General features: G+C 40.7%; 1 protein-coding gene across 1 annotated transcript in view; it reads right to left on the reverse strand.

Moving 5' to 3' along the window:
* Positions 1-20,232: 20,232 nt before the first annotated feature.
* Positions 20,233-27,950, reverse strand: part of LOC124161124 (fibroin heavy chain-like) — a 32,474-nt gene continuing 24,756 nt past the window's right edge. Inside the window, exons 2-3 of the mRNA XM_046537346.1 lie at positions 26,506-27,708; positions 20,233-23,240 (exon numbers count right to left, since the gene is read on the reverse strand). Of these exons, the coding sequence (XP_046393302.1) occupies positions 22,950-23,240; positions 26,506-27,708 (1,494 nt within the window). The 3' untranslated portion in view covers positions 20,233-22,949. The remainder of the gene's footprint in view (positions 23,241-26,505; positions 27,709-27,950) is intronic.

The following is a 27,950-nucleotide window of genomic DNA, read 5'->3' on the forward strand; positions in this document are numbered from 1 at the left end:
AGCTTCATTTTTCTCCTACTCTTTTTAGAACTACCTGATTACTAACTCGGTCGATCCATTTGTCCCTCATTATTCTTCTGTAGCATCACATTTCGAGAACGTCCACCTTTGATTTCTCCGCTGCTGCCATTGTCCGTGCCTAACTTCATTCTAGAAGCACACTCCAAATGTGATTTCTGATGAATTATTTCCTTACTTCTATGTTCAAATTTCCTTGTGTAAGTAAAACTTCCTTTTCGCGGAATGTTCTCTTCGCCTGGGCTCCTCTATCGATGATTTATTCCTCGATTATTTAAGCACTATTAATTCTGCTTCCCAAGTAACAGATTTCATTCACGTCTTCCTGTTTTTGTTTCTCCGTTTTGATAATCCAGGGGAATAGTCGTCATTGCTCGATTACAGTTAAATTCAATTTTTCCAGACGTGGAATGATATGTTATGATGTATGTTTATCTTTATAGGGGTTTAAGTCCACAATTCAGCATTTTGGATCTAATATCATTCAGTTGTGTGGGAATATTGCTATTCATGTATCCATTATTATTCGTAGAGCAATCTCCTATCTAATACTGATTTCGGTGAACTGATAGTATAATAAATGCAGTAGTTATACATATTAGTTCTTATTTTCTTTCAAAATGTCTTGCTCTGTAAGAAGGGTTGTAATGAACCCTAATGACCCACGGTCGCGTCAATCCTCGTGCAGAAATGGGACTTGATTTATCAGCTCAACTGTTTTCAATTTTAGTCTTTGTTTTTCCGGTTGCCATTAGTTGGCGAAACTCGAGAGCAGAGAAATTTTAATTTTTTTCCCCCTGAGAAATCCGTGCAATTTTCCGAAAGCTTAACATTCCGCCTCCCCATTTTTAACATTACGGTACGGTTTTCCCCGTCAGGAAACACTGCGGAAGGGAGATGGATATCCCTGCTTCGATTGTGCCCTGGCGATTGGAGAGGCTGGATACATAACGAACGTGTTATTTAGTCCGAGGGGAAACAGCGTTCCTTCCGCGTCCGAGAGAAAGAGAGAGAAACATCTCTTACAAGAGTGGTGGGCGGAGTCGGTGGCCCCATTTCACTATCCGATCGGAGCGCCTACGGCAAGGCTGCGGCCGGAAGAGAGAACTGGAGCTGTGGGGGTGATGTTGGCGGGCCGGCTGTGAGCGAGGGCAGCGGTAGTGTGCTGCCGTCGACTTAGAAGGAAAAGCCACGCGGTTGGGGGGGACTGGACCGTTATGATATTATGATGGGGGTCCAGGGGAGGCAAATGGGAAAAATCTCGCTGAAAAAGGATGAATTATTATCGTCGACTCGGAACGCAATCCCCTCCTACTCCCTCCAAGAACGAGTTTGTTCCATCTGTCAACTCCTACCGGGTGGTGTAGCGGGGCCGTCGCGGGAGATTGTCGAGGTGGCGCGGTTTCGTGGAGAAAAGGTTCCACCGTTCTCGTTTTATGCTTTTCCTGGATGAGAGTGAGTTGCACATTCGTCCCATATTTAGTGACGTTTGCATAACTTTATTTTATATCATGATTACATGTTTTGATGGTGCCCTTTCAAGGTTTTCAAGCGTAATAGTCAGAATAAATCATGATAGATATCAGAATTGGAGCAGGGAGATCTCAATAAAGCATACCTTTAGATTTTGAAATTAAATACGTAAGCAAGGTTTTTACGAAGGAAATAGTTTTCCCGCTGACTTAACTGGATAAAGTTGTTTCGTGTTACCACTACGGTGAGGAAACCATTGTACCCTATCTGATGATAAATGACTATGATACGAGGCATGTTCAGAAAATAAGAGGAACTAAATTTTTAAATATCTCGACATTTTGGAGAGTCCGATTGCCAATTTGTTTTATTATGTTGGCATAGATGCCCCTAAAGTATGACAAATTTTCAACTGCATTCATTGTTTACTCTGCCTGTGGCAGCCGCTAAGGTTAGACGGGTTTTTATGAGCTCAGATTTTCGGCTCACTTTTCATGGCTTGTTTGTGAATTTTTGCCCAAAAATATTCTGTAACGATGCCACAGCCTCCCTAATCATCAGAAAAGGCTCCGTGTGGCTTTTTCCCATTTCCAAAAATAAGGAAAGCCTTAAAGGGCCGACGTTTCACAAACGTAGATGTCATTGAAAGAAATCGTTGACAGAACGAAAGGCGAATGAGCGAGTTTGAGATGTGTTTCGAGGATTGGAAGAAACCCTGGCACACAGTGGCGCCGACTTCATGGGGCCTGAGGGGGCCCGAGCCCCCTCAAAGATTCGTTTGGGGGGGCGGAGCTCCCTCAATAATTCAAGAAAATAATTAAGTTATATTATGCTTTGTGAAATCACAAAAATATATTGGTGATTTTTATTTCCCATGCTTGACGATAGTTACCTTTTAAAATAAATTCAACAATGAGTGTTGGAACAAATAATGATAAGGTTAAGCAGGTTAACTGAATCAAGTGGTGTGAATCATGGTAGTGTTTCGGTGCTGCGACACACTTTCAATTTAACATCTTCCTGGGGCAAGACCTCCGATATGGGCCCCCCCAATACTTTTTATAAGTCGGCGCCCCTGCTGGCACAATTGCATAATATCTAGCGGGAACTACTTTGAAGGCGACAACGTTAATGTGGACGAATAAATAAATATTTTTCAAAAAAATTACAATTCCCGTTATTTTCTGCATAGACATCGTATGCTCGCACATCCTCTCTCAGTTATTCAAACCAAGGATTCAGCCTGTGCCGGATCCAGTACAGGGACAAGGGGGAGCTAGAAGGGGTGCCTGGGGATGACTTCCTAGCAATACATCTACATCTACTTAATACCCCGCAAGCCGCCTAAGAGGCGCGTGGCAGGGTGTGTTAGGACACCAGCCGTCTACGCATAAAAATGAAGTCCTCTAACGAAGTTGGGATAACATTTATTCAAGTCCTTTATGGTTCGGGGGAAAAACGAATTCACATATAAATGTCGGGTAGTGGTGCGGGTCCGAGTAAAATTAAAATTTTATCTAGTTTAAACCTGCTGTAATGCCTGCGAACCTGTCGACTAAGAAGGTGGACACATATGGTGCATATCCCAAAAACCTCTCCGATGAATGTTCACCACACGGCGAAAGCCTACAAAAGTATTCAACCCAAAGGTTTGAATCAGTGGTGTAACCATGGGGGGGATGTATCCTCCCTCAAAGCCTCTTAGAAATAAAATAGTTATTTAAAAATCTTGTCTGGATTTGATGTATAATAACTGCATCTGCTTAAAGTTAAATTTTAAGTGCCAAAATGATGTAAAATGCATCTTCAGGCATGTTGTTTTTCAAAAATTTCCCTGAACTCGTTTCTTGGGGGGGGGGGGGGTAGCCTCCACTAACCACCCACATCCCACCCCTCAAAGCCCCCGCATCCCCCCAAAGCATATTCATAGTTACGCCACTGGTTTGAATAGGGTATATCCAGTGGCGGCTGGTGGTAATTTATCTAGGGTGTGCATTAGAGCAGATATAGGATGATTTAATTATATTATGTTAATCCTAATCCATGAGCCTCATATTTCGTCGTAATAGAATACATAGCAAGCAAAACATATCACTGATACACTCTACCCTTAAAATTGCATGAACAGAAATAATATTAGCATGTATGAAAATAATTATTCCCAACAAACCTTTAAGGCCGTTTTACACGGTACACGGAATTGCGCAGTCTGACGTACGTGTGAAGGCGCAATCAAAATTGCGTCGTGCAAAGCGGTGAATTGCTAGAACACATGCGAGAATGCGTGGATGCGAGACGGCAAAATAGCCCCTGTTTTAATTTCGTTCATGCATTCGCGCAATTCCACGCCATTTTAGAAATTAATGCAGCTCTAACCTGCGCAATTCCATGTACCATGTAAAACGGCCTTTACAAGTGACGGTAGTTGAAATTCATTCTCTTTTCCTTACACCCTATGAGGAAGTAGTGTAGAAAACGGCTATACAGATGGCTCTGTAGACGGACTAGGATCCTGGGCGCAGGTAGTGTAGGTGGCGGCTACACCACTACACTACCTGCTAGTCAGTCACCAAAAACATGCGCGTGCGCATTCGCATGGTTTTGGGTCTGCTCCCATCGCCCCTTTGAACAGCACATACCCCCCCGCTTACCTCGTCCCGCCAGAGCTCCCTCAAGCGATCGCTCAGACCGAAAATGCGCCCGGTATGATGCCACGGGATCGCACACTTGTAGAGCGGTGAATTCGAAAAGGAGATAGCTGTAGCGTTCGGAGGCTCATGTTTCTCTCATATGCAGGCAGTACTTTTATCCTTCGCGTTGCAAAGGAATAGTTTTCTTCTATCATTTACTCATCTTTGGGTGTGCACTTGCTAACATGCGTATACGCACGCGCCGCCACTGGGTATATCTCACTCCAGATTTAGACTAGGGTTAGTGAAAATCATACATTAAGGGCCAGTTTCTTTCCGTGGGACACCTCGCACTTCGAGGATTCTTGTTTGGGGGGTCCGAAGGCTTTACCCGGGAGCCTCGGGTCAGTGGCGCAGCACTATCCCTATTTGGCCGCCTTGTTCCTGATATGTGCGCATCAAAAGAAAAAAAAATCCTCAAGATTATGTGGAATGGCATTCTTCGGGATACTTTAGCATATGAAGGACGAATCCAGCTCTTCCAAGGAGTACTTGCGGAAAATTATGGCAATTCTTAGTTAAATGAACACTTTCGTTATTATGACCAGGTATAATTATTATTAAAAATTTCTAGTGATTAAGGCAGGTTTCTATGATACCGAAGCCTTCTGGCAGCCTCCCCTTCCTTCATGTACTTTCATCTTGAATTTACCATACGGCCTACTCCCTTTCACTCTATCTAAAAATCCTATTTTTTTCCTTCCTCTCCCTCGTTTACCTAGCATTCTACCATCTAACCCTGTTTTCAACACCTCCTTCCCGCTAGGCACTTGCTCCATCCAAACCTTCTATTTCCTCCGAATCTCATCTAGAAGCTGCCTCTTCTCACCCACCATGTGCGGCATTTCGTCGTTCCTCCTCCTCTACATCCACTTCACCTTCCCCATTCTTCTCCACTCTACCAAATATTAGAAAGTAAAAAAAAAGGGATTTGGATATAAAACGAACAGAAGGCCATTTCACTTTATTTCCGTGACTTTTATTTTTCCTACAGATTTTTTGTGCTCTAATAAACCTCGCGAGCATATAGCCGGTGGGCATCTACGGGACGTTTGAATAACGTATGGCCCAGTGCAGGATTTCCTCCATGTGACATCTTACTATTAAAAGGCCAATGATTGTAACCGCGGCGCCTTTCCCACTGCGTCCATCCCCGCGCGAAGATAATATCGTAATCATTTGCATCTGGGAGGCTATTAATTCTGCTCGGAGATAACGCTACATCACGAGTGCATCGATGCAATAATCGAGCGATATTATCGCTCGCTTCCGAAGGAAAAAAAAATGAATAAAAGTTTATTTTTTTCCGTTTCGCAGGGGTTGCGCGTGCGGTGCCTTGTTGTGGCCACGCGGAAGGGAAGAGTTAGAGGAAGGTATGCGAGGTAGATTATGCTTTCGTCCGGCTCCTAATGGTCGAGCCGGCTCAATCCATCTTCGCCGGAGGGAACCGGTTCGACTGACCCCACCGCTGATTTACCGATCTCGTTACGCGAATGTTTTCATTCGGCCCGAGCCATTATGCCTTTTCCCCACCCCCCATCCACCTGCCTCCCACCCTCTTTCAAAAATACCCGCATCGTTACTTCTCCAGCGGATCAGTTCCGCCGTTCCATCTCGATTTCAACGCGGGCGCCAACTCTTCGATCTGAGAGCACGTTAACCCCTTTGTAACACAGAGCTTCTTCTGGGAGAAATTAAATTTCAAGACTTCTCTTTCTAAAAAGAATGAAAATTCTCTACCCAATCATAATTATTATGGCAGTTACTACATATTTCACCATAAAACTTTTCAGCACAAAATAATACACAGTTTAAATATTTCCTGAATAGAGCTAAAAATGTATCAATCTTTGAAGTTACTTAGAAGCAACATTGGGTTATTATGGGTTATTATTGGTATTATTATTATGTATTCTACCGATTAAGGTAGGTCTCCATGGATTACTTAATGACAGCCTCTCCTTATTTCATTTACTTTCCTTCTCAAATCACTCCTTTCATTCTATCTAAAACTCCTATTATCTTCCTTCCTCTTCCTCGTTTGCCTAACATTCTACCCTCTAACATTATTTTCAACCTCCCCTTCCCACTAGGTATTCCCTCCATCCATACCTTCTGTCTCCTCTGTATTATATCCAGAAGCTGCCTCTCCTCAACCACCATGTCCAGCACTTCGTCGTTCCTCTTCCTCTACGTCCACTTCACCATCTCCATTTTTCGCGACTCCCACATCTGAATGCCTCCAGTCTTCTCTCGTCCTCCTTCCTAAGTGTCCACGTTTCCGCACCCAAAATAGCTACACTCCAGATCAGACTCTTCACTAACCTTTTCTTTAAACTCTTACATAGCAATCCTCTCATAAGCTCCTTCCTATAAGCAATTTTTTTATGATGAAAATAGCTTAATCGTCGAATTAAATGGATAAAGTTATAACCAGATATTTTGTTTGAGTACGTTGTCCATTCCGGCAATTTTTTCTTATGAAATATATATCCATTGATTTACATAAATGAAATATATATCAATAGGGTGGTTTCCTATTATTTTTTTATTGCTTTAATCGAAAGATTATTACTCCTGGAGTACGTATTTCACGCTTTTAGATTTTTAAATGACAATATCTATTTTTCGCGATTAAATGAAAAGTGAAAATTTTCAAGCGCGCGAAAACGCGACGCTTAAGTATGAATGCCGGGAAATATCTCCGTACGTCGTATTTCTGGTTCCCCCTCCCGCCCGGTGAGGTGACCTTGAGGCGAGGATTAGCGCTGATACGTCGCAGGATGCTAGCGGATAGCTGAGTACCTTGCTGGATGGTAGCGCTTGGCTTAAAAAAGGTTTATTAATACCTTATCAAACGAAGAAAACTTTCCGACCTTAGCCAGTTTTAATAGGTGATTATTAAGACATGTTTCCCTGAGCTCTGCGCCTCATGCATGCAATGGTAACCTCAGACGATGTATAACTCCTATCCTCTCGTGTAGAAACTAGGTCCCTGTGACGTCATGCGGAGTGGAATCGCATGGGCGCCAATCTGGCCTTTTTCAAATGAGGATAAAAATGGACCATTACCATTCGTCTAAACCGGTATTTCAAAAACCAAATAATTTGTGTATTATGAATACACTAATGGTGGGTAACGAATCGCAATCAATGCCTTTAGTTTTCTTTGATGAAGGAAACTACCCTATTGGCAAGTTTTTTTCTTATGACTGTGCATGTATATTTTGCTGGTATGCGTAATATTTCTATGACCGTGCGGTGTATATGTGGCGGTTCTCTTGCATGCTGCATGTTGGTAATTGGTCACCCCCTGCGTAACACCCTAAAGGTGGCTCGCAGGGTATTATGTAGATGTAGATTCCTTTATGCAGAAATGTTTATGGGAAAGCATATCTGTTACCTTGTTTATAATTTAAGTAATCTACCGTTTAAAGATGTTATCACGTAGCATTTTTCGAATCTCCCCGTCCCGTCTCTCCTTCGAAATTAGATTTCACATTTTCAATAAGGGCTAATGGCCTATTCAGGAATACCAACCCAGGAAATAAGTGAAGAGCCTTCGGATGAAACTGACCAAGGGAGGGTAGCAACTGACCGAAAGGCCTCGGGTTTTTGAAGCCATCCAAAACAGAAATATTCGAAATGCTGTGTGGCACGGGTAAATGAGTGCCCCCTAACTCCGAGTGTGTGGAATCGCTCGTTTGTGACTTACTTCGGGTTGAGCTCTATCCAGGCCAACCTTCAGGTTAAATCAGTGAGCGAGAGAGTGATTAAGAAAGCCTCAAGTATTCCTATTGTAAGAACGAAGATTTCCGAGGTGTTGCATTGCGATTTTATTCATTTTTCCAGTTAAACCGCGTCGGTTGCTATGGTGACGACGGGTTGGTTTCAAATTATCTTGTGTGGAAACAATCCCTAAAAAATCATGAGATGTTAAATTCTATCTACATAGCTGTTTAACCTAACGGTAAAAACAATAATAATAATATGATATGAGGCAATGATACTTTGCACTTTTCCGCATAAATCATGGAGTCAACATGTCTCATTGTACTGCAGCATCATCAGGACTCATGATGTTGATGCTGAAAGATTTAAGTGGAAAAGTGCGAAGTATCAATACTACATATCCTACTATGGATTCCCACAATGTATCAGCTTCAACCATTCACATCATATAATAATTATTTTTATAGTAATACTAATAGTAACTATAATATTGGTAATAATAATTTTTATTTGGTGAATACATGTATGAAATCTATCATGGATGGGGACACAGCCGTAATGATTCGCTAATTCTCCAAGCAAACCTAAATTAACCGGTGGAAAATTGTAACAAGCAAGTTATACGAGTTGATAAAGTGTAGCATGAAGATGCTTAAACCCGTACCGGAGGGTAGGATGTTAAATGGTAGGGTTAGGGAGAGGAAGAAAACGGGTTTCATGGATAAGTGAAGAAAATTGTTCATCCATAATGTGGAGGGCCCATCAGAAGATCCTAATTACGGATAGTGTCGCATTAGTTCACGAAGTACAAAAAACACACGAGCTTCACGATATATATATCTCGTTTTCCTTCTTCATGTATAAATGCATGGTAGCAGGCTCTATGGTGAGCTTAAGAAAGATAAAGTGGTTAAATAGAGGGTTGCGGTCATGAAGAGTAAAATTGATATGTCGAAGTCTCAATGAACTAATTTTGACTTGTAGATTAACCCTTGCGTTTGTTTCTTCATTGGTAGGCCTGGGCAGAACTGAATGTTTCCTGGAGTATTTAATGGTGGAATGAATCACTGTTGTTTTAAATGTATGTGCGTGCATATTTCTTTAATACGATTTTACCTTATTCGTCATAGAATGTGGTTTTTGCTTAAATTATTTAATGATAGTCCGAAGACCTTTAGGAATATACCATCATCAATTTAGAATGGTTCCATGGTTTCAAATTATTCATGTAATTCATATCATGACATTTGTGTCGTCTTGGCGTTGCCAAGAACATTGCTTGGAGATCGAAGTTAAACCAATCTCAGCAGTATCTACTAATAACTACGACGACGTTCGCGGCCTGGAAGCGTTAGTGACTTCTCTGAGCTGTAAAGACTGTGCTGCTTGTTTTTTGTCTTTTTTTGTATTTAGATTTATGTAGTTTAAAAGTCAGATTTTACTTCGGATAATGATGCTCCACCATAATTTGTATTGCCGCTTCAAATTGTAGTTGTGGGCCTGGAATGGTAGGATGTGTTGTAGGTGTACTGATTATATTATATGTAAGGATGTACTTGTAACATCAAGAGGTGATTTTAGGCTTTCGTCTTAAATTTCGGCTCTCAACGTCATTTTTATTCAGGAATTTGTAAAAAGTTTCCTTGTAAAGTAGCCTTAAATATTGTAGATTTAATTATGGTGATTTTGAACATTACTTTAGCATTACAGAATTGTTTAGCTTACATATATAACCAAGATTTCATCGCTGGAAAATGATTATGGTAATATTAAATAGAAATTGTTTGCAGGGGTAAGGAAATGACGGTACCAAATTTTCAGAATTCCTCTGCTTGAAAATTTTCCTATCTATCCTTCCTGTGTAGTACTTAACGAGGAGCCAGTCGAAGTAATACCTATTTGTTGCATCTTACAATTTAGTTCTTCTCTGTCAATTACAAATTCCTAGAAACAAAAGGACGAATTGAAATGGCTCTCAGTGGAAGTTGATGGTGCAAGTGAATAGTAGGCAAGAGTTGATAATATGTACCGTCGGGTTGTTAATGAAGGGGAACAATGACAAAAATCAATGGCAAAAAAGGTGAGACTCGTCAAGAACACGCAGTTCCATTTATGATGGCGATGGCATCCTTTTAGTGGGCACAAAAAAGAATGTGATTAGGCACAGTTCACGATTGTACCGAGTTGACGTCCACATGGCACCCGTGCGTGATTTTCATATCAACTCTCTCAGATTGTTTTGTCATTTGTTAAAATAGTAGTCTCCGGCGTTAATAGTGGAAACTGCTTATAATTGTAAAGAGGACGATAAAATAAAACAAACGAGAATGGGATCTAAATTTAAAAAATCAGAATGGAAAGATACGAGTAACACTAGATGAAGAGCTATGGTTTCGTCGTTGAACGTCATTACTTGGGAATAACACGTATACAAACAGTTGTTGTGTATCTGTACTTATTTTAGTCTCTGATAGTGACGTTTCATAGTTCGTGAAATAAATCTTGTGAAATTACGAAGTCGTAGCTCTTCGTTTACAGTGTCTTTTGTACCTTTCCATGGACATTTCTTATTTAGATTCCATTCTCGTTTATTTTTTTTATCAATCTCGTTCCAGAATTCAAATAGGTTGATATCCTGGGCAGCGGCTTTAGATGAAAACTATTTCGTGGCAACATTTTCCCGAATACCGTTTGCTCTCTGCCTCTCGTCAACGCTCTCGAAGGAATTCATTTTTCTTCGCCCGGAAGAATCCCAAACGGTCGAAATGCTCACGTAGCATCACTACGTTAATAATGAATGACATCCCTCTTCGATCGCGTCGATGTCTTCATTTTCTCGGTTTCCAAAAAAATTAGTAGATTTTCGTCTGTGGCCTTGGTTCTTCTCTTAGTCATACTTCGTTGCCAAGTAGTGGCGGTCGCAGAGACGGGATAGGGGGGCTTAAGTATATCCACGGCCAATCTCTAGTGAATGGAGACTAAAGGCCGTTTTACACGGGGCACGGAATTGCGCAGGTTAGAGCTGCATTAATTTCTAAAATGGCGTGGAGTTGCGCGAATGCATGAACGAAATAGAACAGGGGCTATTTTGCCGTCTCGCATCCACGCATTCTCGCATGTGTTCTAGCAATTCACCGCTTTACACGACGCAATTTTAATTGCGCCTTCGCACGTACGTCAGAATGCGCAATTCCGTGTACCGTGTAAAACGGCCTTAACGCCTTTCGAGAAATTTTAAAAATAGTGTGTACAAGCATTGACCATTGTGAATTTAAGTCCAAGATGTAGTTTAGTAGAAGATTAAGTCCTACTTAAATATAGCTCGCGATTCATCACCAGTCAATCAAGCTGAAATGAAAATACTATTATACAACTATCAAGTAATTCATCGCAAGTTCATTTGTAGGAGAGGTTACTACATCAGCAAATGGGAGAAGGCATTAGAAAAAATAAAGGAAAATAAAGAAGATTTAAAAATGGAATAATTGAAGTAATCCATAAGTGAATGATGATTTTTATACAAATTTACATAAGAGAAAATGTAATTTTGTTCACTTGTCGAACATATGCAGGAAATGATAACACCGAAAAAAAAGCTCACGGAAAACTCCGTGTGCCGCTTTATTTAGAAAATTAGTAATGAGACAACCAGGACCGCAGCTAGGAATTAAGGCTGAGCGGGGGTTTTAGGTGCAAATCATACTGGGGGGTGTAGAGGGTATGGAATACCCGCCAGGATAAACGATAGGTCCGGGGGCCCTCTCCAGAAAAATTTCAGGATAAATGGTGAGTTTTACGACATTCTGAGGGATATTTCATTAATCCTTAGACTAGTCTATAAGTAGTATTAATCCAATGAACTAAAATGGATCAAACAATGTATTTTATAATAATAGTAATGACAATAATAATAATAATAATAATAATAATAGACAGATAGTTTAAAGAGCTGTGGCTCTGTGAATAGTTTGATATATTATTTGTGAGTGATACGTCCCCCTATTATTAGTTACAAATCATGATAAAAGAACACAAATGAGAATTTCCACACTTAATTCCAAAACTCAAACCCGACCATGGTTCAAACACATTGTGTTCTTTCACATGGATTTATCGAACTTTCACCAAATCAATCCACATCCGATTTTGTACGTTAGTTACAAAGTTTGCCGCATTAACATATTTTTACAAAAAAATTCTCTGAGCTCTGAGGGGGAGGGGGTGTAATCCCCCAAAATCCCCTATAGCTGCGCTAGTGGAGACAGCCTCTAAATTCTCATTTTTCGTCAAATTCCGGACCCCCAGTGCTGCTGGGAGGTTACCTTCTAGACCTCCCACCTAGGCCCCGTTCGTGCTAGACCCCCTTCGTCCCTAACCTGGATCCGTCACTACTACCATGAAAGCGTGAATTCACCAATTCTTGGGAATATGCTATCATTACTCTCCTCACCGAAGTTCCGGGAGGCGATAAAGGAGTTTCACCCCCCTTTGTCTCTATAGTTTCCTGAAAGGTGTTACTCTCTAACAACCCGAGAGGTGGTTTGTAACGTTGGCGGCGTAGCAAGAACAGCATGATTGGGTATTCACTTGGCGAAAATTGTATAGAGGATGATCGTTGTCCCGTGTATCTGATGGAAGAATGTAATGGAAAAGAAAAGTAGTAGTGCCATAAGGAATGGACCGCTTGTATCCGTGTGCAGGCTTATTTGTATCCCCTTTCAGATATGGATTACCTTAATAATTCCTTTTTTCATTCTTTTTTGTTTTCCTTTATTTTTCCTAATGCCTTCTCCCATTTGCTTCTTCTGCCGGCCTCGGTGGCGTCGGTGTAAAGTCCCCGACTGCTAACCAGAGGTCGTGGGTTCGAATCCCGCCTGGGTGGATTGACCACCATCCAGGGCATGGATGTTTTTGATTGTGAATCAAGTTAATTGTAAGAGAGGAAAATGTTGTCCTAAATTCGCTTGAGAAATAAAGACGAAATTATTCTTATTATATTTGCTGATGTCGTAACCTATCCTACAAATGAACTTGCGATGAATTACTGGATAATTGTATAATACTTTCATTTCAACTTGATTGACTGGTGATGATGCGCGGGCAATATATTGTGGCGTGACCTCTGCATCAAGGACTTAATTTCACAATTGTGAATCCGTGTACGCACTTTTTAAAAATTTTCTCGAAAGGTGTTTGTCTCCATTCACTCGAGATTGGCCGTGGAGGTACTATGTTGTTGCATGTTTAGGACAGATCCATGTTAATTTTTGAAAACATCAATTCATTATAGGAGGAGAAGAAATCAGAGTGAGATTATAGCCCTAAAGGTTGTCAGGCAAGGGCACTTTCATTAATGATTCTGGAGTAGTTTACCCGATTTCGTAAGTATGAGAGAGCGCTCTTTCCTCCCCTTGATTCATATAAATGCTTGAAAAATATGCTTTGTACCTGTGGCGTAGCCAGGAATTTTGTCCGGGGGGGTCCAAGTCAGGTGGGGAAATTTTTGAAAAAAAGGTATACTAAGTTGAGGTTTATTTTACTAATTTTAACACTTTTCATAACCGAAAAAACTTCATTTTCCAAAGATTTCTTTAGTAAATTCATGAGTTTTCAATAATTTGTTTTCTCTGTGATTCAAAGTAAGTGTGCTCTTATATTTCGGGGGGGTCCCCCTCGCTACGCTACTGCTTGGTACGTGCTCCGAATGAGTTATTTCGTCTCAGGTCTATTTCCGATTGAAAGGTTGCCTTTGTTCGCCATTCAGGACTCCAAATGGCACTAATAATCACATCTTATAACCGTTACTGCGAATTATCTAGCGTAACAGCATTGCAAACTGATAATGAAGACTTAAGCGTCGCGTCGCCTGCCGACGAGTTGGCGAGTTCAACCGCAGTAGAATTCACTCATTACGTTCCGCTGGGAAAGCACGTGCATTTCAAATATTCATATAGCCATAGAGAGTTGTGAAAAACTTAGTAATACTCCACAGAGATTAATTTAAATTTTACAAAGTTTTTACTACTCCCATCATCGTTTAATTCCTGGAATCAAAGCCAGAAAATTTTGAATCAATGATTCCGTAACGGACGAGAATGGTTAAATGAGAATAAAATGAAAGAATTAAATATTGGAATTCACCTGCTTTTACGTTTTTCGATTGCATTTCCCAATCGGTGCATCAAAAAAATAATAAATACAAATGTCCCTGACCGCAGCTTCAGGAAAACTAGATCTACCTCTTTCTTCTCAGGAGGTCGTCAAAAAACCATCTTTGTATTGCTTTTATTCGCGTGCGAGAGATAATTTCCTTCAATTTCATTGACCAATGCTAGCGAAATAGTGGCCTGTTTCCTTCGTCAACTCTCAGTCTCGCTCACATATTTACCTCGCATAGAAATGGAAGAAAAAAGAACGGTCCCAATGAACTCTATCTCTCCAAACAGACCTAAATCAAACACGTGCCAAGATCGGAATCCAGTGATACTTTCATTTTGCGTGCCAATGCCGCAACTTTATGCTGGTAATTACTCAGGAGTGACAGAGGAATCTCCTAAAATATTCGCGCCAGTTCATTTTCTAGAGAGAATGGATGGCAGTTTGTAAATGCGTAGTCAAAGCGCGAGATGGTGGTAATTCATAGCGTGGAACTAACCTGAACCAGTGGACTATAGATCAGGATCAAGCAACTCTGGCAATAACTCTATGTGATATCACGAGATATTTATTAACATGCCGGGTGTCAATTTTCATGGTGCCGCCTTGCATATGAGAAGTTAATCTTAAGAAAAGTCATTTTTGTGCATATGTAGTGGTGTTAAACCAGATAAGATTTAGCGCCGGCATGTAATATGTAGCCATTTCTTCACTACGAAATTTTTAAATGCATAGAGCACGCATTTTTTCCTTCTTATTAGGCCTTATATGTCCTTAAAATTAGTTTATAATAGCGATAAAAATTTGTAGAGCGTATTTTTTCCACTAGTTCTACATAAATGCTTCTTGAAAAAAATTGTCTTACCACACGAGTTGCTTGAGAGCTAGGCTTTTGTTTGAGATTTGATAGCATATTATCCTTGAGTTTATAGCATTAAGCAACAATGATAATATGGTATAATACGTTCAACTGATTCAGGCGTTATACTGTGGAAGTTCGGCATGTTGAAATGAGAGGTAATTGCACTTTTACACCATAATAATTGAGATTATTGTGAAAAAGTACAATTAACTTTCATTTAGAAAATTTTAAATGTAAACCAAAAATACAAATAAAATTATTTGATTGCTAATCCAAAATTAATAAAAATCATTATAAGGCGGACGTGGAGAATAACGGAAAGAAATGGGAAGTACAGTTTGAAATACGAAGGAAGGAGTACGCAGCGTAGTCAGTAAGAAGGGTTTACTTGGGGTAGATGAGGAAAAGACATGAGAAGGTGGTTTGAGGAGATTCTGAAGGGCGATGGAATGCTAAAGTCGGTAATAGAGGGAAGGATGGCTGGGAAAGGGAAGATGGAAAATTGGGTCTTTGGCTGTGATGAAGTGAGGTGAGATGCTGAGAGATGTTGTGTTTGGAAATTATGTACGAAATCGCAGAGATGATAATGCTTCGCATCCGTAGTTTGGTTTGAGTAATCTCTAATAAAACCTGCGTTGGTTTTATAGTATGAATGATGCGGGGGATGAATTACATTTAGGGTCTGTGGGATAAAAGAATAACTGGCACTTTTCAGATGTAAGCTAACAAGCGAATGAAAATTATTCGATAGGGCAGTTTCCTTCATAAAAAAAAAACGAAAGGAATTGATTGCGATTAATTACCCACAATTAGTGTATTCATAATATAAAAAAATATTTGGTTTTTATAAATCCCAGTTTAGACGAATGGCAATCGTCAATTTTAACCTCATTTGAAAAAGGCCAGATTGGCACCCATGCGATAACACTCCACGTGACGTCACAGGGACTAAGATGCTATACGAGTAGTGGGGGTTTTAAATCGTCTGAGATTACCAATGCATGCATGAGGCACAGAGCTCAGGGAAACATCTCTTAATAATCACCTATTAAAACTGCTTTTGGTGGGAAAGTTTCCTTCGTTGGATAAGGTATTAATAATTCTTATTTAAGCCAAGCGCTACGAGCTAGCAAGGTACTCTACTACCTGCTAGCATCCTGCATCGTAGCGGCGCTCATATCCTCGCACCAAGGTGGCCTCACACATCGGCAGCCGGGACCAGAATGACGTCAAACGGGCTTTTTCCAGCATTCATACTTAGCCGTCGCATATTCGCGCGCTTGAAAAGCTTTACTTTTCATTTAATGGCAAAAAATAGATATCATCATTTAAAAATCTAAAAGCGTGAAATACATACTCCAGGAGTAATAATCTTTCGATTTTGGCATTAAAAAACAAAATAGAAAACCACCCCATTGTAGATTTATCAGGGCTGAATTACAACTTTGAAAAGAGATTTCAGCACTTTCATGTGTGATTAAAGAGGAATTGTTGCATAAACGCAGTTGATCTACCTATTAAAATTTTGAGGTTGATCTACATATTAAAATGTTAAACAGCTGAACGGCTGAAAATCTAAAAGCGTGAACTGAGTACTCCATGTGTAATAACCCTTCGATTTAGGCAATAAGGAAATAGAAAACCACCCTACTGCTAAATCAAAAATGATGAAAATCATTCTGAGGGGGAAGTGAAGGACGGAAATAATGCATTGTAGCTCCAAAAAATGTTTTATAACGCTTTTTATTCTTCGGCAAACTTTTATGATTCAAGTTCATACCATGTTATTTATTTTGTCATTTTTCGCATATTTTCTAATGATTCGTATTGCTCTTCTTATTATCTTAAGTTTGTCGATTTCAGTGTAGGCGGTTCGTTCGTTTTGAGTGGGAGTGCAATGAATTATGCCACACAGACGACGTGTACACCAACCTAGTATGTGTTCTTTTACGTTGGATTTGAAATTTTTGATTCAATTCACCCAGCATTCAGTTTTGAATGAGTCACCAAAAAATATTTTTTCAAATTTTTTTATAATCAAACAACCTTTTACATATTCCTTAAGAAATAAAGCATCTTTGATTAACTCTCTTCAAACTATCATTACCCGAATACGCCCTGCGGAAGATAGTTCCTGTTGTTATGCATGGAAGAATTTTTAAAGTTGAAAATCATCTTGAGTTATGGGTGCAACTTATTTTACTTTGAGTCGAAGAGGTAAAAGTTTTTTGTCAAGCCTTTTTTTTAAGATTGTGCGTATCCCACAGAAGACTTTGATGGAGGTAAAGAGTTGAAGATAAAATCAAAATAGGATGTAAGCAATTCACTGAAATCGTGGGGGAATACACCATCTTCATCCTTTCATGAGGAGATTATTTATTTGTAGAAAATGCTCCACCCCGAGGATAAGACTCGAAACATCCTCGGTAAAGACCTACTTGCATCTTCCGGGGCTCAGCCCTCGTGCTGATATAATCACCGCAAATACTTGCGGCAACGAACGATGCTAGTTCTCAACCTTATCCTGGCCATCTGCTGTCAGGCAGACCATAGTTTATTACGCCATTTGCAGAAATTTCCTCTGCTGCCTTGGCTAATAAAAGTCAGTTTTCTTCCCCCATGGTGTGCCAGATTTCAGCGCGTTCCTTCCTTACTGGTTGATTACGGGCATTATTGGGACTAACCTTCATGCTTTTGTATGATATTTGTCAGTGCTTGTTTTATTATTTAATTTCAATTTCCTTTCAAACATAAATGTCTCGTTTGCAAAGTAAAATTATTAGTCAAGTATTTTAACTCAGCGCGACAGGTTAGTCTTACGAGTTGTATAGTTAAAGTTTACAGAATGGTGAAATTGGCTTTAGTTTCGTTGCATTCTGTGAGAATTCATTTCAAATCCTTGGGAGAGTTGCTTGATCATAACATTTTCTCAGTGTTCAGTTTATTTCGATGGCATGTCATTGAGATTTAGGTATCTCTTAAAGGGTTTATATTGCGCGTATGCAAAGGAAAGAAAATAAGGTGTGAAATTTCAATTTCAAACACCAGAATATGTTAGTACTGTTTTTTCAATTTGAATAATTGTTCAAAAATTTTCCTTAGACTTTTTAAGAATCTGCATTTCCATTTTCAGTTATAAACTTGGGAGTAAGATATGACATGTTAGCTCTAAATTTAGTTTTTTAATACCAGTTCGATTGTCTTAAAATATTAAGCGTATTACTTCTTTTTATTCACGTAAATACGATCTTCTGTACTCACCTTTTTATCGTTATTGCTATCAGCTGCCCGCATGCAATCGAAATAATTAGTATGGTCGACACTTTCATCTGACTTTGTCTAACGTTACCTGACTTTCGGAAAATATTCTTTTAACCTCTAAGAAATTAGTTTTCCATCAATACGTTATTAATTATTATATATTTTGATCGAATTGCAATCAACTCAATACTTATGGATTTTTAATCCATCCCACTGCATTTACAGCGCTTGGCAATTTTGTCTAGTCGAGTAATATTTTAGCAAATTCTCTCGTTAGGTGTTTATGTGTATACATTTTGTCTCCTTTTCTGATTATTTTCGATACTTTTAACATTTACTGAAAAAAAGAGATGGCTTTTTTCCACAAACGTATTGATTAATGTACGACGCGTTCCGGCAATTAAGTAATTTTCAATTTCATAGTGTCTTCTATCTTTTTAAATCAGGATGTTATTCGACTACATCTCCTCATCTACATCTTATCAGTTCCTTTTCACATTGTTAATGACATAGAAAATCCTCGGGCTTTCTTGTTGGACTTATCAGCCATGATAACTTTTATATAAACATTCTTTGCATGGCTTTTGGAAGAATTGTGTATTTTGTGGGAAATCAGGGGCGGATTTTTTTGGTGGGTCGGTCGGTTCATTACTTTCCTCGTCGCCTTGATGGTATGCAAAACCTTGCAGCAACCTTTCGTCTGATGTGAGATAATGCGTGAACAAGCGGTTTTTAGATTTTTATAAATAGGGTGGTTTCCTATTATTTTTTATTGCCTAAATCGAAAGATTATTACTGCTGGAGTACATATTTCACACTTTTAGATTTTTTAATGACGATATCTATTTTTCGCGATTAAATGAAAAGTGAACATTTTCAAGCGCGTGAAAACGCGACGGCTAAGTATGAATGCTGGGAGAACACCGTGTGACGTCATTCTGGTTCCCGCTGTCGCCGTGTGACGTGACTTTGGGGCGAGGCTTTGAGCGCTGATACCGCTGATACGATGCAGGTTGCTAGCAGGTAGCAGAATACCCTGCTAGCAGGTAGCGCTTGGCTTAAATAAGGATTATTAATACCCTATCAAACGAAGGAAACTTTCCAACCTTAGGCAATTTTAAAAGGTGAATATTAAGAGATGTTTCCCTGAACTCTGTGCCTCATGCATGCATTGGTAATCTCAGAAGATGTAAAACTCCTATCTACTCGTATATAAACTAGGTCCCTGTGACGTCACGTGGAGTGGCATCGCATGGGCGCCAATCTGGACTTTTTCAAATGCGGTTAAAATTGACCATTGCCATTCGTCTAAACTTGGATTTCTAAAACCAAATAATTTGTCTACTATGAATACACTAATGGTGGGTAACGAATCGCAATCAATGCCTTTCGTTTTCTTTGATGAAGGAAACTACCCTATTGTTTAACATTGACACTCGGTAGGAGGTTGAGAGAAGACTGGAGATGATCAAGATGTGGGTGTGGAGGAGAATGGAGAAGGGAAGTGGACGGAAAGGAAGAGGAACGACTAAGTGCTGGACATGGTGGGTGAAGAGAGAGGGCTTCTAGATGAGATGCGGATGAGACAGAAGGTATGGATTGTGGTAGTGGGGAGAAGATGTTGAAACCAGTTTTATAGGGTAAAATGTTGGGTAAACGAGGGAGAGGAATGAAGAGAATAGGAATTTTTGATAGAGTGAAAGGGAGTACGACATATAGTGAATTGTAAAGGGAAGTCCATGAAGGGAGGTGACGCTGGCAGAATTCTTCTTAAGTACTCCAAGGAAACTCACCTTAATTAGTATAATACCAGAATAATTATCATTTTTTTATTTTCTTCTTTTTTTGTTAGTCTGGTAAATTAAAATCTTTAATCGGGGGGTTAGAATTAAAATTAAGCTGTTTTCAGATTTTCAAAAAAGTAAGGGGTGTAAAGAATGTAATCGGAATAACGAGATTGGCTTTGTTACTAGTTGCCATTTTAAGTCTTACGGAGCTTTAAGTTCTCTAAGGCTAGCAAAATAAATAACACATTGTTGATTATAACATTTTATTGGGGTTTTAAGATCCCATTACAAAAATAGCGTAACAAAATATTGAAATCACAAAATATTTTTTTCCATAGGTATGCCAGCAGTGTTTAAACTCTTTCAATTGCTTGGCAGTTGGTTGATGTCAAATCTCCTGGAATATGAATTCATGTTTTATTTTCTTTAAGAATGATGGCAAGAAAATATTTATTTACATATATTTACACATAGGCACGAAGTATGAAGTAGAGCGAACTCATTGGAACATAGGACAGTTATCCGCTCACGGAATCGTTTTCTAGATTGGGATATGGATCGCATGAAGAAGAGCATGCATTGGTTTGTTTACCTCAAGTCAGTCGTCCCTAACATTAAGGGTTTGTATTGTCACTGAAAACTCCGAGCATGTTATATCTAAGATCGATAAGTGGAAACTGCGAAGTTGAAACAGAGCCTTTGTTGGATTCGTGCATCATAGAGTCAATATTAAGGTAACTCTCGTAACTGTACGTCACTTGGTAACTTCTGTATCCCTTCATGGGAAGCTTGGTAACTAATTTCACCTGAGATAGGCAGTCCAGGCTGCGCAAATGGTAACTTATGATCACTATGACCACTCGTATTTGTTAAGCTTGACGTATTTTCTTTGAGTAGCCGTAGAGATAAACTCGCAAATAACGTGCGTACCTAGATTTTTATCTCTCCTGCCAGGATTGCTTATTCCCTAATGGAAATGGGCTAACTATCTTAAATTTACTCGCTCCATTGATTTCGGAGGCAACGTTTTCTGGTAACTTCTTATATGGCTGGAGAAACAAATTAATCTCTACCTTGCAGTTCTTTATCTGATCTTCACTTCGTTCTTCGTGTTAATGAATTGGCAAAATTCGCCCTTGCGTTTCATCGGCACAAGATCTTTCAATGGATATTTTTGAATGGCTGACGTTATTACGTGGACCGCTACGTTCATTAGCACCAGAAGGTTTATTTTTTTCGCCTAAATCTCTGCTCAAAGTGCCTACTCGATCCGCTTCCGTAACTGTGCATGCAATTATATCTCCCTGCATCCAGCGGGATAAAGATTCTGTCCTTGGTGGAGGGGTGAAGGTCGTGAAGATGAGAGGGAAAGGGGGGTTGCGGAGGACAAGTTCAGGTCGAGATCTAGCCGGGTTGCCACATCGCAAGGGTGCTGTAATTAAGGCGAGGAGGCGTGCGAGAGCTGTGCTTCAAGAGATGCCCTCGGGAACCGCCTCGCTGCCCGGGCATGGAAGTGGGACAGGCGGTCTAGTTGGATTAAGATCGTGTGAATGGAAAGAGAAAGATACATATGGGCATGCTTTATCCTAAAACTCGACTAATCCACGGTGGTTTTGGGATTTTCTTTCGTCACGAACGCGCTCTCGCCGGTCAGTCCCGATCGTATTCTTGTCCTAGGTAAGAAGAGGCGTCATTTACGCAAAGTTGGGCTGTGTCAGGGGCCGTCCCATCTTGTGATTCTAAATCACGGGAATTATTTAGGAAACATCTCTCATAATCTCGATTTCACACGAGACATGATAATGAGACGAATGGTAAGAGAACAGAAAGTCGCATTAGTTTTATTTGGAGGTAACAAAATTATTAGTCTGTTTTTAACAGTCATAATTGGCATTTGAAAAGTTGTATCAAGTTTAATACAAGCTTATAGTTTGTTTTGCGGTCAGTTATTCGAGGTTATTTCTAAATGTTAAACAGAACAATTTGGAGATGGTAGATTTTTTTCGCAGAAAGCAGGGGAAAATTTTATACCACATGATGAAAGTGATTATCGAAATGACGCCTCTTCTGAATGCGTGCAGCAGGACTGGAAAGTAACTTAATTGTGAACTAAAACCGCTGATAATTCAAAATGGAAATTCCAGATATTCAGGCGGGCGCGAAATACTATTTCTACGAAGGAATCTAGAAATCATATCCTGTAAGGCCGTATACACGAAGCCTTTCAGTCTACATTCTGAAGAACATGCTAATGTACATTGAAGTGCCTGGCCTATTATGACCATAAACATAGAATGTGTAAGATCATCTAACCGTTAGAAAGCGTTTCCAAAAACTTCCACGTCTTCGGTAAGAGCACTATGCGCCACTTTGTAGAGAGAGATATTAAGCTTTGATTTTTTTCTTATGTGAACGAAGAAGCGAATTTGAATTAATGTTTGAAAATGTGGTCCCGCTTCAATCCCCACCGATCGCTAGTCGTGGCCACGTCTAAATCAAAATGGAGGTTTCTTGGCTCGCAGTCTAAAGGCCTGTTTACACGATACATTAACACGTACGAGTTTGTCTGTTTCCACGAACGATATTTGTCGACCGGAACGGAACTTGTACGAATGCATAAACCAAGTTATAACAGGTATTATGCATTCGTACAAGTTGGGTGGTTACACGGTGCATGTTCGTGTTTATTCACGCGTTCAGACATTTAGACATTAACTCGCACGGATGAATGTAAACGTGTAAACAGACCTTGTTGGCTGAATGATCGTCCTCTGTTCTACGTTCACGTAAAAGACCTTAAGAGGGATAGAGAGAGAGTATTGGGAGAGTATTTTTAGTAGAGGGGTGATAAGATGAGTGAGTGTGCGAGTGATTATTATTACCGCCTAACATTGAGTGAGTGCTGTGTGGGATAGGAAGTGCGATGAGTCGCGCCAACTTCTTCGATCCGCCTGCAGAGACGCTGGTGTCTCAGTGGGTGACGGTTCTCTTGGCGAGAAGGGCGACCTTGGGCTGGGCCAGCACTGGCACGGCCGCGTGGGCCGCGACCTTGTGCACCGTTGGTCCGCTCTTGTGCACTGTGGCGTGGAAGCCGCTCGCCCAGTCGGCCGTGTAGTCGACGGTTCGCACGCTGCCGTCGGGTTCCACCAGGCTGTACTGTCCGGTCACCACGTCACCGTCGCGCTGTTCGTGCTGGTGCTTGATGTCTCCGGTGTGGGGGTCGTTGACGCTGTACTCGAAGGCGTACCTGGGATGGTCGTTCTGAGGCCGTAATGAAGAGAAATGAACATATCAATATAAAGATTTATTTTTGAGTATTAAAAAAAGTTTCAGTATTTCATAAGTACCTTGGCTCAATGATTAATTCATCTCTTGATTGTGACAAATACGTTAAAATTCTATGTGGCATAGCTAAAACAACATTCTGGCAGCTAAATAGTTAAAATCGATTAGTATTAGCTAAATTGATCCATAAAGACAGTCTCTTGACACTCAGAATAAAAATGATGCAGTGCTAGGTAGCAGGGGCGCAGCTAAGAATTAAGGCTAGGGGGGTTTTTAGGAGCAACTGATACTTAGGGGTGTGGAGGTATTGCATACCCGACAGGGTAAGCAGGAGTTGCGGCGGCTCTCCTTCAGAATTTTTTTAAGAATAATGGTTCAAAATGGCGAGTTTTACGGCTTTCTGAGGGATATTTGATTAATCCTAGCACTATTCTATAAGTAATACTGATCCAATTAAGTAAAATGGATTAAACTTAAAAATTACTTTGAGCTGTAGGGGGGGTTTTATCCCCACAAACCCCCCTCGCTTGCCACTGCTATGTAGAACCCGATTTATTGTACGGAAAGAAAAAGTCAATGAAAAGACTGAAAGCAACAAAAATGTGGTTCTCAATACAGCTGCTAAAAGTTGCATGGATCAAGAGAGTTTCTAACATTGATGTTCTGCCAAGAGCACGCCTTGATCGCTCTCCAAGGAAGTTAATTGAGAAGAGGAAAATCTCATATCTTGGCCACATTCTGGGAGGGAAAAAGTAGGAAATCCTCAGCCTGATCTTGGAAGGGAGAGTTGAAGGAAAGCGCCCAAGAGGAAGAAGAAAATGTTCATGGGCACAAAACGTTTAAGATTGGACAGAAATTAGATATACTTGGGACCTATTTCAACAGGCAAGAAAGCGATGCCCCAGCAGCCAATGCAATGAATAGTATATGTCATCAAGATGAAGATTTTATTTTGAAATATCGACTCACCATTTTTCCTTATTTTATGAATATTGTAGATTTATAATGGTGCATAACATTATTTTTTATGTAAAGAAACAGCGTCACATTTAGTATGTAGCCAACATGAAATAGACTGTTGTATCAGTAGCTCCGAATCAATATCTCGCTATTACCATCATCATAGAAGTGTTTAAATTATTGCTAACCTGCTTCACGATGGCAGAAGTATAAAGACAAAAGAATTGACGAATAAATAAATTTTGGCTTACCCTTGATCCCTAATAATTAATAAATTAAAAAAACAATTTGTAATTACATTATTTGCATGCCTTTTGAAATCAGTTATTGCCACTTGCGTGTTCATAGCCGTAGACTCCTATTGTGTTCCATTTTGAACTCCTTCAACTTTGCCAATAGATCGAATGAAGAACTCAATCGATTCTTATTCCCTTTGCTGTGCTTCGCAATCAATATCCTCACGTACGAGTCGAGCCTAACATTCGACTGCAATAACAGTCAACATCGACGTGTAAAACCAGGTTATCAGTGATACAATAATACTATCGAAATTTATATCGAAGTCAATAAAATAATTAAAATGATTGGAAGATCTGAACTCTTGTACTCAGGACATGATTCTTACGAGTTGAAGTTGGAGAAATCTATTCATTTTCTGAAATGTGTCTAGAAAACATCCAAGGGCTAAGAAATATTGTTTTTCCTCTTGAAGAGAACAAGTTCATGATTTCATTGCTTCGCGAATCAGTTTTTTAACTTGAAAAAATGGGTTGAAAATATTCAAGAACTGTGAGTTACAGAAAAGTAAGACGTATTTAAAAGCAAAGTTGGTATCGCTGGTTTTATTTAGCCTTACTACTATTATAGTATAACTACTAGACAGTCAAAGATAATTTATTTGGTGCGGACATTTATTTTTGGTAGGACATAAACGAAGGAATACGGGAGATGCTGTGTAGAACGCAAGTAACGTAAATCGTTTTTCCTCATGATGGCTATATAAATTTGGAAAATATATTCGATACTTTACATGTTTACACGATAGTTTATAATTCATGTTGCTACATTTCTGTGAGGAAGTTGACGGTTTATTTGATGCATCTTTACAGATGTCTGAGTTGTTGTAGAGAAATGCTGTTCTGCTCGTAATATGCACTTCTCACGCTGCTTAACTGCCCTCATTTATTGCTGAATAGACTTATACGGCATCATCATACGTCTGATGCTGGTGCTTGTAATTCATAATAACACCTTTACTGAGAAAGTTATTGCTGCTTGGCGTTTCACTGCTTTACTTCCGCGACATGACTAACACATATTTTATATCTAATGAATGCCCTGAAAAGGTGAAACTCATCATATCAAGAAATGTTAGTGCTCCTACGAGTAAAGGTGATTTTTAGAATGAATTTCAATCATCTTCATTCTAAAATCTTGAAGTGTGTGGACGAATTTCACACGCAATAGGTGGGACTCGAAACTTATCAACGTGTATGGCTTGGGAGTAAATAGAATAAGTATTTTAATAAATAATTGCTTAACAAAAATTTGTAACTTAAACAATTGTGAAATTGTAATAATGCTTATAAAATAATTAAGTTACAAAAATTACCGATGACGTTGATAAGAATTCTAGATTTCTTTATTTTTATAAATATGCATCCCATTATATTTCATCTTGGACAAATCTGATGAAGTTGTGACTCTACGGGTCCTGGATATTTCACCGTGTGATTTCGACCCCCATTTGCCTAAAAATGTTGGATACGTTTTGTGAAGAAGGTAATAAGGGGATTAGAAATTACCTCCCTTTCTTTTAGTGGTGAAATTACTCGACAATGCCTCAGTCTAGTGTGGGCTCTGACTTCACCGAAAGAATCTAACTTTAGGCTGTTATTCGTGGTGTGTGATGGGATTGAACAACCATCGTTCACGGGGCTTAAATAAGTATCACTTTAGCTCTTCTATGGTCTTTAACAGTATTTTACTGCAGATACTTTACGTGGAAAGGTCAATAAAACCCATAAAATGGCATCTTCTACTAGTACCCTGTATTCTCCGAGTTTTTCTTGTCGAGCCTCTTCTACATAAAGGCGCATTTAACTTATCCATTATCATTTTCTCTCGTCGCGTTCATTTTGGACTATTATGTTATTGAATCGGGCTTGGGCAAAGTTTTCTCGACTCTGGTCGTTGAATCGATTGAGGGTTTTTCATCCTACTTTGAGAGAAACTACTTTGGTCGGAGAGGATTATTCATAGGCAAGTTGAATTTGCTTACGTAGTATTCGACCTGCTTGGCGACCACTCCTGTCTTCACGGCAACGGCAGGTGCGGCAGCGTAGGAGACGACTGGTGCAGCAGCGACCTTAACGGCGGGAGCGGCGGCGTAAGAGACGACGGGTGCGGCAGCGACCTTAACGGCGGGAGCGGCTGCGACTCCGATGGCGGCGCCAGCGCCGTAGGCTCCGTATCCTCCGTGAGCACCGTATCCTCCGTAAGCTCCATATCCTCCGTAAGCTCCATATCCTCCGTAAGCCCCATGTCCACCGTAAGCGGGTGCGGCAACTCCGTAGGAGGCGACGGCTGGCACTGCGGCCTTAACGGCAATAGCGGGTGCGGCTGCAACCTTGACTGCGCTCACGCCGAGTCCAGCTCCATAACCACTGTATCCTCCGTAACCTCCTCCGTAACCTCCTCCGTAACCTCCTCCGTAACCTCCTCCGTAACCTCCTCCGTAACCTCCTCCGTAACCTCCTCCGTAGCTACCGTAGGCGCTGTAGCCTCCGTAAGCGGGTGCGGCGATTCCGTATGATGCGACTGCAGGGACTGCGGCTTTAACGGCGACGGCGGGTGCGGCGGCGACCTTGACGGCGCCCAATCCAAGGCTTCCGGCTCCGTAGCTGCTGTAGCCTCCATAAGAACCGTAGCTACCGTAGGAAGCGGCGGGTGCGGCGTAGCTGTAGGAAGCGACGGCGGGAACTGCAGCTTTGACGGCTACTGCGGGGACGGCGGCCTTTACGGCAACGGCGGGTGCAGACACGAAGGAGTTGTAAGAGGCGTAAGCGGGTGCGGCAGCGACTTTAACGGCTGGCGCGGCGTAGGCGACCTTGGCGGGAGCGGCGACGTATGACGACAGGCCGGCGCTGTAAGACGACAGGCCGGATGCGGCGTAGGAACCGTAAGCGGGTGCGGCAGCGGCGACCTTGTAGGCGGGTGCAGCTGCGTAGGAAGCTATGGCGGGAGCGGCAGCGTAGGAGGCGTATGCCGGGGCGGCGGCGACCTTGATGGCGGGTGCGGCTGCCACTTTGAGGGCGGGTGCGGCAGAGTAGGCGGCAAATGCGGGCGCAGCGGCGGAGTAGGCGCTGAATCCTTGGGCTCCGTAGCCGAAGCCATGGTCAAAGCCACACTTGACGCCTCCGACGTTGAGGCCGTGGTTGAGGAAGGCGCTGGATGCGGCCACTAGGGCCAGCAGAACTGCAACCTGCGGAAGAGGAGAAGAAGTTATGCTTAGTTTTTTGCGATGTTAGGCATACAATTTGTAGACTATTTATACACGAAAGCAGTATTTCACCAGCATTCAATGGAAAGGACGGATTGTTTCATGAACTACAATTTTCTGGTAATCTCCATATAAATTGCAATTTTTATAATCTCCATATAAATTGCAAAGTTTTTATATTTATTTTTTCGTGTTTAAGATCAACTTCGGAAGTCATATAACTG

The sequence above is a fragment of the Ischnura elegans genome, chromosome 6, assembly GCF_921293095.1.
Source record: "Ischnura elegans chromosome 6, ioIscEleg1.1, whole genome shotgun sequence".
Classification (NCBI taxonomy): domain Eukaryota; kingdom Metazoa; phylum Arthropoda; class Insecta; order Odonata; family Coenagrionidae; genus Ischnura; species Ischnura elegans.